Source organism: Aristolochia californica, unplaced genomic scaffold (assembly GCF_029961685.1).
Source record: "Aristolochia californica isolate CCGP_79_NKW_82.1479 unplaced genomic scaffold, dmAriCali1.0.hap1 SCAF_4, whole genome shotgun sequence".
NCBI lineage: Eukaryota > Viridiplantae > Streptophyta > Magnoliopsida > Piperales > Aristolochiaceae > Aristolochia > Aristolochia californica.
Window position 1 is genome coordinate 35,469,690 of NW_027182103.1, and position 14,791 is coordinate 35,484,480.

The following is a 14,791-nucleotide window of genomic DNA, read 5'->3' on the forward strand; positions in this document are numbered from 1 at the left end:
GGATCTATATTGTGATAATCAAGCAACAATACACATTATATCAAATCCAGTATTCCATGAAAAAACAAAGCATATTGAAGTGGACTGCCATTTTATACGAGAAAAGTTCCAAGCAGGCTTTTTATCTCTAAGGCATATATCATCACGAAGTCAAGTTGCAGATACTTTCACCAAGCCGGTGTTATGGACTCCATAGCATCAAGAGTGGTGAATCGGAGAAGAGAAGAGATGGAGTAAACTTGTATTTCAGTACCTTAGGGGTTTAATTGTAATTTGAAGTTCAATAAGGGTCTAATTATAATTATAAAACCTTTGATGTTTTCCCTGATCTATTTAGGGGGTCAAGTGATTAAATGGAGACAAGCATTAATCAATTAGTCTAGATGACATCGGGTACTCTCTCTAAAGAGGCCTAAGGTTAGAGCTCCTTCAAAGGCTCACGTTCCTTCATCATTGGGCGTTCAAAGACCCCCAAATCCTTCCCTTCTTTGTCAGTCAATCTGGAAGCTAGAGGAGATCGCCGGGTGACTCGATCCATGGTGAGAGAGCCTAACATCGTGGTATCATACAGGACCACCCTTGGTGATTCCTCTTCCCCTGCAGACAGGACCACCCTTGGTGATTCCTCTTCACCCATCTTTCCGTCCAGATGGCATCTTCCTCACACACAGTAGATCATCTCAACCCTCATCCACCGCCGCCACCTCCTCCCCTGCGCCAAACACCTCCACCTCGTGGGGGCATCAATCCAGCACCCCCCTACCGTGCCAAGGTACACAAAGCTTGATTTTCCAACGTATGATGGGTCTTCCGACCCTTTAATGTGGTTACACAGGTGTGATCATTTCTTTTCCAATCAAGGAACTCTGCCCGAGGGCAAGGTTCAATTAGCTGCCTTCCACATGCTCGATGAAGCGCTTATGTGGGTTCATCAATTCAAAAACGAGTTTGTGGTATATGATTGGGAATTTTTCAAAGAAAATTGCATGCTACGGTTTGGTCCTCCTCTTCGCGGCAACCCAATTGGGGATTTGGTCATTCTAAAACAGCTTCAAACTATAGAACAATATCAAAAATTGTTCCAAGAAAAACTTGCTCGTGCAAGTCATTTGGTGCAGCCTAAACTTTATGTTAATTTGTTCATGGCTGGCCTGGTAGAACCAATTCGCCTAGAAGTGAAATTGGAAGCCCCCACCTCTCTAGCCCATGCCATGAATTTGGCAAGAGCATTGGACACCAAACAGCACCTCTTCCGAGAGTCATTAACCAAACGTCCCCCATGACAACCTCGCCCACAGCCCCATGGTCCTTTTTCCATTAACCCAAGGCCTCAACCCCACAACCCCTCTCCAACACCACCACCAGCCTTTACACCACCACCGGGATTTATCAAACGTCTTACAAAAGCAGAAATTGATCAGAGAAGGGCTCAGGGACTATGTTTCAATTGTGATAAAAAATTCGTCAAGGGCCATCAATGCAAAAGACACTTTTGGGTAGAAATAGAAGACCCCTCAGAGGATGACTTTCAGGAGGATGTGGACCAAACCGAGGAGGAGGAACCAGAAATCTCCCTCCACGCAATGACAGGCCTGCACAGCACAAATACCATGCAGGTCCACGCCACCATGAACCATCATATTCTGCTAGCACTGGTGGACTCAGGCAGCACACATAATTTTATAAGCAGCCAGGCAGCACAACAGTTGGGGTTATCACTACAGCAAAAATTAGGAATATCAGTCTCAGTGGCTACCGGTGACAAGGTCACCACTGTGGGTTTCGGTTCAGCAGTGCCCTTTACTATTGAGGGTCACTCCTTTGTAGCGGATTTTTTGGTCATACCATTGGCTGGTTTTGACCTAGTATTGGGCATTAAATGGCTACAACGGTTGGGTCCGATCTTATGGGATTTCCAATCCCTTACCATGAGTTTTACACAGGACAGCCATCCGATCACCCTCTAGGGCACTAGCGCCCAGCAGCCATGTAGCCTCCAAACACATTATGTGGGTCCTTCAAAGGGGGATAACTTAGCTTCATTGTTGGCCGAATATGCGGATTTATTTCAGGAACCTGCAGACCTTCTGCCTATACGAGCTTGTGATCACATAATTCGTTTGAAGATGGGCACAGAACCAGTGGTAGTGCGTCCCTACCTATCCACATGTGCAAAAAGATGAGATAGAAAGGCCATGTCAACAAATGCTCCAACAGGGTATTATTCAGCCTAGTCATTCTCCTTTTTCGTCCCCGGTATTGCTGGTAAAAAAATCAGATAAATCTTGGCGCTTTTGTGTGGATTACCGTGAACTCAATGCTCGCACCATCAAAAATAAATTTCCAATTCCGGCGGTAGATGAATTATTAGATGAGCTACACGGATCTCAATTATTTACAAAGTTGGACTTGAAATCTGGCTACCATCAAATTCGGGTTTATTCGGAGGATGTCGAAAAAACTGCCTTTCGCACCCACCATGGTCACTAGGAGTTCCTGGTGATGCCATTTGGGCTATCCAATGCCCCGTCCACCTTTCAAGCGCTTATGAACCAGGTATTTCGCCCTTTCTTATGGAAGCATGTCTTAGTTTTTTTTGACGATATACTGGTCTATAGCAAAACTTGGGAAGCACATTTGCACCAATTGAGACAGGTTTTCACAATTCTCCGAGCACACCATTTATTTCTCAATCGAGCCAAATGTGACTTTGCCACTTCCAAAGTAGCTTATTTGGGGCATGTGATCTCTGCCTCTGGGGTGAAACCAGACTTCAGCAAGATATAGGCGGTTATGGATTGGCCCACACCTCACTTCGTTACAGCTTTGAAAGGGTTCCTTGGTCTCGTAGGGTATTATAGAAAATTTATCAAAGAATATGGTCACTTGGCAATACCATTGCACAATTTACTGAAGAAGCATGCCTTTCAGTGGTCTCAGTTGGCGGACTCCTCGTTTAACAACTTGAAACAGGCATCAGCGTCAGCTTCAGTTCTCCAATTGCCAAACTTTGCCAAAAATTTCATCATAGAATGTGATGCATCCGGGGGAGGTATAGGTACCGTCTTGCAGCAACAAGGACACCCCATTGCCTACTTCAGCCGCCATCTCTCTCCTCACCATCACAAGTTAGCCACTTACGAAAAGGAACTCATCGGTTTGGCCAAAGTCGTGCAGCATTGGAGGCCGTATCTGTGGGGCAGACCTTTTGTGATCCGGACAGACCATTGTAGCCTCAAATACTTATTGGAGCAGCGCCTTACTACATCCCCACAACAACATTGGCTCAGAAAATTAATGGGATTCGATTTTCAGGTGAAATACAAACCAGATTATCTCAACCATGGAGCAGACACCTTGTCACACAGAGAACTGGGGGATTCACACCTGCACGCACTGAGCCACCCCAGGTCCCTTTTGCTGGCCACAATTCGTCAGGATACTAGCCATCATCCGAATCTCCTTGCCTTCCAAGCTCAAATCAAGAACCATTCCAAGGACAATAACTGGACACTACAGGACAGTCTCATTCTATATAAAGAACACGTATATCTTCATCCTTCATCGGCACTCCTTCCTGCCATTATTGCCTCCTTTCATGATAATACACATGAGGGCCAACAGAAGACATACTCCCGCCTCAGTTGGGATTTCTATTGGAGGGGTATGAAGCGGGTCATTGCTGATTATGTTGCAGCGTGCCAGGTCTATCAGAGGAATAAGTCTGAATCCTTACAACCTGCCGGCTTGCTCCAGCCACTTCAACTTCCTTCACAGGTATGGGCAGATCTCTCAATGGATTTTATTGATGGTCTTCCTCCTTCTGCAGGGAAATCTTTTATTCTTGTTGTGGTAGATCGGTTCTCGAAATATGTCCACTTTATGGCCCTCAGCCATCCGTATACAACAACACAAGTCACTCAACTCTTTATGGATAATATTGTCCACCTCCATGGACTTTCGGAGACCCTCACAAGCGACCGTGATGCTAACTTCACAAGTAAATTCTAGGGGGAACTATTTAAGCTCCACGGCTCCAAGTTAGCCTTTTCTTCATCATACCACCCTCAGACGGACGGCCAGACAGAGGTGGTTAACCGCACATTGGAGATGTATTTGCAGTGCTTTGTGGGGGACATGCCCCGACAGTGGGTTCGTTGGTTAGCATGGGCAGAATATTGTTATAATACCTCATACCACACCGCACTGGGTATTACCCCTTTTTGAATAGTTATTGAACGCGAACCTTCGCACCTACTTTCTTATGAACCGGGGTCTTCTCAGGTAGCAGCATTGGACCAAGCATTAGCCGACAGAGATGCAATGCTTGCTCAGGTCCGCCTTCAGTTATAGCGTTCACAAGCCACAATGAAACATACTTATGACAAAGGACATCATCCCCTTTCCTTTGCACCCGGAGAATATGTTTGGCTCAAACTTCAACCATACCGCCAACTCTCTCTTGCAGCCATCAAACGCCAAAAGCTCTCTCCAAAATTTTATGGGTCATTCCAGGTCCTGCACTGTATTGGCACTGTGGCATATCGTTTGAAACTCCCACCAAACGCCAAGTTACATGACGTCTTCCACGTCTCCCTTCTCAAGCCGTTCAAGGGAGACTCACCACTGCTGCATACCCCTCTGCCTCCGCTCAAAGATGGCAGGTCCATGCCCACTCCCGCACAGATCCTTCAAGCAAGGCGAGTTAATAACTCTTGGGAAGTGCTCGTTCAGTGGACTGACGAGGAATTGGTGGAAGCCTCTTGGGAGACACTCGAGTCCTTCTAGACTCTACTCCCCACTTTTGAGCTTGAGGACAAGCTCTTTCTTCAGGAGGGGGGTGATGTTATGGACTCCATAGCATCAAGAGTGGCGAATCGGAGAAGAGAAGAGATGGAGTAAACTTGTATTTCAGTACCTTAGGGGTTTAATTGTAATTTGAAGTTCAATAAGGGTCTAATTGTAATTATAGAACCTTTTATGTTTTCCCTGATCTATTTAGGGCGTCTAGTGATTGAATAGAGACAAGCATTAATCAATTAGTCTAGATGAGATCGGGTACTCTCTCTAAAGAGGCCTAAGGTTGGAGCTCCTTCAAAGGCTCACGTTCCTGCATCATTGGGCGTTCAAAGACCCCCCAAATCCTTCCCTTCTTCGTCAGTCAATCTGGAAGCTAGAGGAGATCGTCGGGTGATTCGATCCATGGCGAGAGAGCCTAACATCATCACTCACAAGATTATATCTACCATCTACAGCAAGCTAGGTATTTATGATGTTTTCTCACCCCCAGCTTGAGGGGGGAGTGTTACTGTTGGAAGATGGGCCCAAGCCCACACGAACAAGGAAGGCCCACATATCTAAGAGTGTTATAAGATGGGCCACACGAGCAAGGAAGGCCCACAAGATGGGCCCAAGCACATAAGAAGTAGGACCCACCATGATTTCCACAAACTGGCATCCTTATCACATAAGTTGAAGGATCAAGAAGGACTCACAAAGGCATCTTTATCTTCTGGTCACGTCCTAGAAGAGTTTTAGTTTGAGTTATATTTGTCTATTATCTATTTTGAGTTATTTAATTATGCTAGGATTTATCTTTAAGTGTTAGAGTTTGGGTGTAATTGGGACAAAGGTAGTTTTATTGCGATAGCCACACAAGCTGGTGGGACCCACCACGAGGACGTGGGATACCAAGAAGACTCCTCGCCCAAGCTAGAGTGAGTTAAGAAGTTAAGAAGCACAAGCTAAAATGATTTAGAAGACTTGAAGATCAAGTGGGATCCACAAAGATACCACGAGCTGGTAATCTTATCAATATGAGTTGGAAGATCATGTGGGACCCACAAGGATAAGGCCACGAGCTGGCCTCCTCCCTTATATTCATGTCATTGAAGAAGAGCTCTAGTTCAACTTATATTAGACTTCTAGTAGATTGTGCTATCGATTCATAGATAGACTTATCTTAGAGAGTTAGAGTTGGAATATAATTAGGAGATTGAAAGGTTAATTGTATAAGGACTCTATCACTCCCTCTACTATAAATAGAGGTGTTGTAATTCGGAATTAATTAAGTTACACATCTCCTTCTTGAGTAAATCTCTCTCTTTGCTTAGCGCACATCTCTCTTTTCTTTTTTTCTTCTCTCTACCCGAGAGCTCTTCTTCCCTTTTCTTCATTTTCTTTCTCCTTTCTCTTGCTCAGAATATTGGAAAATGAATCCTAAATTCAACACGTAACATCTTAGATATTTGGCTATATTGGATGTCTTTTGCCTATAAAGTATATTAAAAATATCTTGGTTTAGGCAAATCAGGCTCATATTGCCATTAGCCTTACTTGTACTCTATAAGAGCAAAGGAGTTGGGTAAGTTAAAAAACACAAAATTTGAGTAAACACATATTAGGCATTATTACTTGGGTAGCCTTACTATGGAATAAATGTGATTGTGCTTTTGGATCTCTACCAAGGTCTTGAGAATCTTATCTCGTGGCTATGAATCACTTTTCACTTAACAATTTTATTATGTGCATGATTCATATGTTTGATTCTTATGCTTGCATAGAAACCTAGACATAAACAATTCACATTTAGTTGGCTACAATAACTGAAAGAGTGTTTTGAATTAGCTTAGCACAATTCAAATTTCCATATGTATTCTAAATTAGATTTTGACATTCACCCTTTCTAGAGTATGAGGTTAGATTTGTTAATCTTTTACTGATCAAAGATACATTGAGAATTCCGAAGCATATATGCAAATTGCATAAAATTGTCTGGTTTGAAGCAAGCTCTTAGAGCTCATGACTTACTGAATTTTTAGCACAAAATTGGTAGAACAAAGGTGTGGATAAAGACTTATTTACCTTATGTCATGAACAAGATTTGACTATTGTCCAAATCCTTGTGAATGATATTATTTCACTTCATAAAGAATTTGCTAAAGTCATGAAGAATGAATATGATTTAGTCCATACATATGAATTTTCAAAGACACTTTTTAAAACCTAAATAGCACACTTATGAGTACATCCTTAAATGATGACTAGGATGACTTAGGTAGACCCATTGGATTAGAAACTAATATAGACATATATATTAGGTCCTCTACCTGCATTATGTTTACAGATTTGCCTAGGTGCTAGAATCCAACACCTAGTGGTTCTAAAGGATTTTTTGGTACTAAAGTATTTGGTACTCAGCATCTCGATTCGAGTGCCCTTAAGTAAGAACCTAGCTTACCATTCTTAATTTGGTACCGGTAATTGATATTAGGCTAGACAACGAATAATTGGTATCATACTCAACAATTAGTATCCAAACATATTTGGCAAGATCTGGTTCAAATTGGACCAACAAATGGTAGAAGCCAATCAAAATAAAAAAGTTTTGAACGAAAACAATCAGCGGACATTTCCTCATCCCTTTAGGAGTCGATTGAGGAGATTTAGGCATCAACAAACCTCTTTAGACTAGTTAGCGCAAAATTAGTAAAGTGATGGGTATTCCCATTAGAACTCAAAATTTGGAGTAAAAGCCTAGGATGGATAACAGAGCAAGTAATCTTAATGTTGGTTTCGTTTGAACACTTGTTGGTTTCGTTTGGACCAGATAGACCTCATCGTCCACGCTGGTTCATGTTTTTTTGAAAAATCTGGTTTCTGGTTTATGTTTTCCCAAACGGTTTTCTAGGTTGGCAACTATGTTATGTTCTGAAACTAAGAACTCTTCTCGTCATTGCAAAGCCTGAATGATCAAGCGTTGGAAACTTAGCCAACGTTGAAAAGTCTAAATGTTAAAGAGTTGGAAACTTGCCAACAAAAGAACTGGACTTGGAAGATCTCCGAGTCTTAAAAGGTTGCAAATCTGGACTTGAAGACTTCTGGTCTTAACGTGGAAACTTTTCAGGTTCAGATCTCCGGCAGAGGCACGACATAGGAGAAGAATTCTATCAAGGGAAGGTTTCTAACTTCAGTAAAGGGAACTTGAAGTTATTTACGGAACTATAGACTCACAGTTCTCTTCTCTGTTTTGAGAAATATTTGCAGCAATCCTTCGGATCCAGCACTCAGCCTTATTAATTTTTTATCTTGCCTTTCAGAACCTGTTTCAGTTCTGTAAGTACATATCAGAGACATTTATGCAGCAAGAGATGGTACTGCATACTTTTGAATTACGTTCTGCTGCTGAATTACAATTTCTGGTATAACTTACCTCTCTGTTACAAAACTTTACAGCAGTAGCATGGTTTTATTTCCAGCAACCTCTTTTAATTGAATGAGATCAGATTCCTTGCTGTACCTGGCGTTGGCTCAGCCTAAGGGGCTTGTTTCTTCTTTAGTCCTTGAAGAAGTATTAGCAGAAGAGTAATGTTGATTATTTGATCAGCTGTAACGATTTGCAGAAGTCAATTAACAGCAGCAGAAGGAAGAAGGTGAGTCTGTTTGAATACTTACTCTTCTGTGTTTTGAGTATACTTACAGTAATGCTTCCGTGACTCTTTTCTGTATCAAGAATACTTGTGTGACTCTTCTTCCAGCAGTGGTTTAACTATTTAATAATTATTATAATTCAATTTCTCGAAGATGTTTATTTTATTTTATAATATTTAAATAAATTACTTAATTTTTTTATTATTTATCATTCTTTGTAAATAAATAAATTAAAATTTTAATTTATAATAAAAATTAAAATTTTATTTAATTAAAACTTATACTATCACTTAAATTAATTTAAATCATTGTTCATGTAATTTATTTTTATTAATTAAATTACTTTAATTATATGACATAAATATGAATTGAAGAGTCAAATTTAGGTTATCAAATTTAAAAAAAAAAAATTATAGCTAGAGTTGTCAATAGCATATTTACGTCAACTAATTAAAATATTTATAATTCATGATTACTTATAATAGTAGGAATGGTCTCTTCATAAATCTATTTTATTAATGAATTCCATGAGACGCTTGTCATAATGTTATAATAGTAACACAAAATCTACATTCTATTATTATACTTTCTATCCATCAGGGAATCACTTTCACTTTCTCCTTTCCCGTCTACTTTCCAAATGTAGTAACCCCTTCTATATGTATTTGTGTAGTGAATTAAAAACTGGAATTTAGTTAACCCTTTATTTAAAAATGGAGTTACCGTAAATAATATGTTTCTTAGATGCTTTCACATATGTAAGATGTAAAACAGAATCAGGCAAGAAATCTGGAATCTACCCTCTTGAATTAGACACCAAACTAGGAGAAAACGAGAACAGTCAAATCTAGCAATTTATAGGGCAATTGGTAATTGGTAATCCCGTAGCTATTGAGAAATCGCAGAATATGGACGGCGGATTGGCTGTCCAGATTGGCTTTATCGAGTTTTGACCAAGACAATTGCAGTTACTGGACGGTCGTGATGGAATCCAAATGATAACGATGGGTTATAAAATTGGATTGGCAAAGCAGGACTCGGGCAACTCTCCGCCCCCCACGCTTGTTCTGCCTTTAGAATCCCCCCCCTGGCATCTACTCTCTTCTGTTGCAAAGCAAAGCCAAGCAGGAAAAATCTCCTCCGGCTCCCTTCTTTCAGTCATGGCTTCCTTGACCTGCTCTACCAGTGATCTCCTCTCGCTTCTGGGCCCGACCGCAAACTCCACTGCCTCCTCCACCGCAGCCTCTTACATCTGCCAACGATTCGATGCTGTTTCATCTCAGATGTCCAACACTGCCTTTGCCATTAACAGCACCTATCTGCTCTTCTCCGCATACCTCGTCTTCTCCATGCAGCTTGGCTTCGCCATGCTTTGTGCCGGTTCCGTGCGGGCTAAGAACACAATGAACATCATGCTCACCAACGTTCTCGACGCCGCTGCTGGCGGCCTCTTTTATTACCTATTTGGCTTCGCATTTGCCTTCGGCACCCCTAGTAACGGCTTCATCGGAAAGCATTTCTTTGGTCTCAAAGATGTCCCCACCTCCTCCTTTGATTACAGTAATTTTCTCTACCAGTGGGCTTTCGCCATCGCCGCCGCCGGCATCACCTCCGGTTCCATCGCCGAGAGGACCCAATTTGTCGCCTATCTCATCTATTCCTCCTTCCTCACCGGTTTTGTTTACCCCATCGTCTCTCACTGGTTCTGGTCCGTCGACGGCTGGGCCAGCCCCTTCCGAACCGACAATTTCCTCTTCGGCTCCGGTGTTATTGACTTCGCTGGATCCGGCGTGGTGCACATGGTCGGAGGAATTGCCGGTTTCTGGGGGGCCCTCATCGAGGGCCCACGCATCGGACGATTCGACCATACCGGCCGATCGGTCGCCCTGCGTGGCCACAGCGCCTCTCTCGTCGTCCTCGGTACCTTCCTTCTCTGGTTCGGATGGTACGGCTTCAACCCGGGCTCCTTCAACCTCATTCTTGTGGGTTACGATGGCGCACCGAGCTACTACGGGCAGTGGAGCGCTGTGGGGCGTACAGCCGTGACGACGACTTTGGCCGGGTGCACGGCCGCTCTGACGACCTTGTTCGGGAAGCGACTGATGTCGGGACATTGGAACGCGACGGACGTCTGCAACGGCCTGCTGGGAGGCTTCGCTGCCATCACGTCTGGGTGCTCGGTGGTGGACCCGTGGGCGGCCATCATCTGCGGATTCGTGGCAGCGGCGGTTCTGATCGGCTGCAACAAGCTAGCTGAGAAGATGAAGTACGACGACCCGTTGGAAGCGGCGCAGCTGCACGGCGGCTGCGGGGCGTGGGGGATCATCTTCACGGCGCTCTTCGCGAAGGAGGCCTACGTGAGAGAGGTGTATTCAACGCGTCCGAGCCACAACTATGGGCTGTTCATGGGCGGTGGTGGGCGGTTGCTGGCGGCACACGTGATTCAGATACTGGTGATCACGGGATGGGTGAGCGCCTTGATGGGTACACTTTTCTTTGTTCTGCACAGGTTGAATCTGCTGAGGATCTCATCGGATGACGAAATGGCCGGAATGGATTTGACCCGGCACGGCGGCTTCGCCTACGTCTACCATGACGACGACGCGAGCCACCACAACACCGGGTTTATGCTCAAGTCAATGGCCGTCGGACCCACGGCTTCCGGCACATCTACTCCTAACAATCGGGTTTAGGGCGCCTTGGCCCGTCATTCATCGTCGTCTGCTTCTTTTCCTAGTTCCTACTGCCTCACCTCTTAAATTTGTGCATTGGAGGTTGGCTAGAGGCATCACATGGTTAAGGCATAAAAGAAGAGTAATTTTTATTAAAGAACTTGGTGGAAAGTAGATATTGTTGATTTAGAGAGTTCAGATGGTTAAAAAATGTTGTCATAAACACCAGAGTTCTTTTCAATCTTGACTTGGCATTCAATTTTCAATATGAAACGAAAGAGAGGAGTCCTCTGATCTTTTCTCGGCATGAAAAATCCTCTCTTCCTCTTCTTGAAGGATACAAATTACAGCTTTCGAGCTCAGAATGAACTGTGAAAAGTGAAATTGAATAAACCAGTAAAGACATTTTGTTCTCCTTGTTGAAAAAACGAACCCATCTCAGATGTAAAAAAGAGGTAATTGGTTAGAGAAACACGGCTGCGACTAGTAAGCTTCAGAGAAAAAGAAGGCGAGATGGGTTGCAGGTCGGCCATGGCTGAATCTTCCTGGAATCTTCGAGGGCCATTACAGCTGTCGTCATTATTAAGAGTTTGTAGTTTCTTACTGTCCTCTATAATCTATTGCATTTTAAATTTTTTATTCGGAATCCTTGAAAATTTTGAGGCCACCAGGTTCGTCTACTCTTCAACTTAATTTACTTCGCTGTCTACCTACTACACACGCCTCTGGTGTCGCGATTTTTTAGGAGAATCATTCAAGTTATCAGAGATTCCCACTGTCTCCGTTCCCGGTGATCCAAGGCTGATATGAACAGGAAATCAAATCAATCCAAGAATCAGATTCCTGAGTCCTGACATCGTATGGCAGTGTAACGAAATTAAAAAAGAGCCATATCCTTCTGATCGCAATCCCCTTTACCTTACATGAGCATGTCAAGAGCTCAACGAACGATTCCCGAATCTCGATCACCAAATCTATAGCACGAAAGTAGAGAAACGAGCGATAAAACAGAGGCCGTGCGGGAACATAGAAACGATGCTTCCGAATCCGAATCCTTTGTACCATCGGATTCCTATACAGTTGCGACTCTGCTACCAACTGCCGAAACTGTCTCCACTCAGATGGGGATTGATCACCGCGACATCAACGACATTGTTGGTGGCAGTCCAGAAACGAAAGCAACTCAGAATAGAAAAAGATTTTTTACAGTCGTTTTGTATTGCGAATTCTGCCAACTACCATCAAGCAGAGAGACCCAAACGTCCTCATCTGGCTTCATTTTCATTACCCTACTCGACCCAGAAGATCTATGAAACAACCTTGGTGCTGAATTTTGGGCTGCATTCCGTAATCTTCACTCATTAAATTGAAATACTTGCGGCCTTCATCCAATAATCCGCATGTACATGTGTTTAACAATCCAACGAATGTGATTCCCTCTGGCTTGAAACACAGCAATGACTTTTTCTGTCCGTGAAGTGCGAGGCAGTTGATCAATGAATTCCAAGATGCCAAGCTCTTTCCGGAAACCATAACTAATAACAGAGCTGATTGGACCAAGCTACCATTTGCCGTACATGTCCAGCAGGTATTCCAAATCCAAATAAACGAATTGATTCCAATGTTGTTCCTGTAAACATACCCGTGAATTCACGGGCTTCGCCGGAGCACCCACTTTCATTGTCCCATTAAGTCTTTCCCCTGTCGACACCATTTTCTGGAAAAGTTAGACAGCCACAGGAACCCAGAAATCACAGCATTCCATGAAGGGACATCCCTATACAGCATTTCTTCGAATGAGGAGAAGGCATTCCCCACCAATCCCATCATCGCGCCCCCAAACAGCATAGCCATCAAAGACACCACATTTCTCTCGGACATTTCGTCAAGAAAATCCCGAGCCGAGTAAATCTGCGAACATTTGGCATACCCATCAACCAACGCCGTTTGGGACTGAATGCCTTTCAGCTCGCATTCGTCTGAACAAGATTTCAGAACATGGGGAAAGATGAAATAATTGGGTCGAGGCTGGCCTCGACGAAACATTTGATTGTAAAAAACGAAAACAGCACCGGAGTCGCCGACAGAGGAGTAGGCAGTGATCACGGCGGTGTAAAGATGAGATGTTTGCATTTGCGAAGATGTAAAACCCCTTGATTGAGTTTTGCGGCGGCGGAGTTCATCTTCTACAGTCCATCCATTTGCTTACTACAGTCGTTTGAGTCAATGCATCAAATTTTAAACAAAAAAGGAAAAAGAGGAAAAACCCACTTCCTCGATTTCGAATACATATTAAGATTATAATTTCTAAGATTAAGAAAGGCGTAAGTACGACTTCCTAGGTTGGAATTTAAAACGATCAGATGTCCTCGTAGGACTTTAAAACTACGTTGGAAATCTTTTTCTCAGATTTGCAAACTTTGATTAGGGATCTGAGCGTCTTAAAATGTCCTCGCTATAACACATTCACGATCCGTCACTTAATGACCCGTCCGTGGTCTCCTTTGACGACAAGAGGCTATAAAAAGTGGGTCTGGGATCTATGCTTGTAATTGATGAGACTCTGCAATAGACAAAATATTCTGTTCACCAGATACGATAGCCAAGAACCTCAATTTATCGAAAGTTGACGCTATGTTAGGAAGTACGATTTTTGGTTTAAGAATTTCATACATGGTTACGAAATTCATTAAAGTGAGCATACACTCACACTCTCTCCCGTACATTTTTCGATTAGCAGACTAGTCCCCTTGAAAATAACACACAAGGATCAACAAAATAAATAACCAAACGGACGCAATGAAATTTATTGATTTATAGTTTTCTCTTTAATTTCAATGTGTCAATTTTATCTTATTATCCATGTTTTGTTATTTATTAAATAGAATTAATATTAAAAAATCTTAGCCATATATATAATCGGGTAAGTTTATCTATACAATGGACCAAATTGGTTAAATATTCTATACACATTTACCCGAATATCAATTATATAAAGAAATTATTAGAAATTTTAACATATTTATGTGCGATGTACTATTATTTTATTTTTTACTATTTAAAAACATTACAAATATGTTATAATATATTTAAATTTTAAATAATTTTATCTATTTTATTATAACTTTTTACTATTTTTTGTTTAATTACCCATTTACTCATTTACCTAACCGATAACTCAGTAAATAAATAGAGTTAAAATACCTTTAAATAATGAAACAGAAGCGATAGAAAATTAGTGAAATGATAATTAGAATGATATACACATAAACTTCAATCGGTTTCATCGGCATAATGTTTACACCTTATGGTCACGGCCATGCGACTCAACTGGAGTCCAACATTGGACGAAAAACAAGTCATCTCTAATAAGGAAAGATCAAGAATGAGAGGAGGCGTCAATCTTGGGGTGCCGGTTGCGGACAACCAGTTTCTTCTGTAGCTCTGGTTTGGTTAAATTGATTTCAAAGGAAAATAAAACCAAGAAAATTCTTTCTCTCTCGCTTTTCTAGAATCGAAACACGTTTTGTTTTCAATGGCACCACAAACTTGGTCTAAAGATTTTGAATATTCCTCGGCTTTGAATTTTCAAATGGTAGTAATTTGATTGGTTAGTAACCTGTCAAGCTTCCAAATAGTCCAAAAGGTACAACTGGTGACTGTCGATGATTTAAAAAAAAAAAAAAAAC

At 42.2% G+C, this 14,791-nt stretch overlaps 1 protein-coding gene across 1 annotated transcript; it reads left to right on the forward strand.

The window, feature by feature from the left end:
• The first annotated feature begins 9,490 nt into the window (after nucleotides 1-9,490).
• On the forward strand, nucleotides 9,491-11,416 carry LOC137963621 (ammonium transporter 1 member 1-like). The gene has a single exon (XM_068810760.1). It carries the CDS (start codon nucleotides 9,591-9,593, stop codon nucleotides 11,121-11,123), a length of 1,533 nt encoding a protein of 510 aa, XP_068666861.1. The 5' UTR covers nucleotides 9,491-9,590; the 3' UTR covers nucleotides 11,124-11,416.
• Nucleotides 11,417-14,791: the final 3,375 nt, after the last annotated feature.

Excerpts from the sequence above, each read along its gene's own strand:
- LOC137963621 (XM_068810760.1), top strand. The coding sequence starts at position 9,591 with ATGGCTTCCTTGACCTGCTCTACCAGTGATCTCCTCTCGCTTCTGGGC.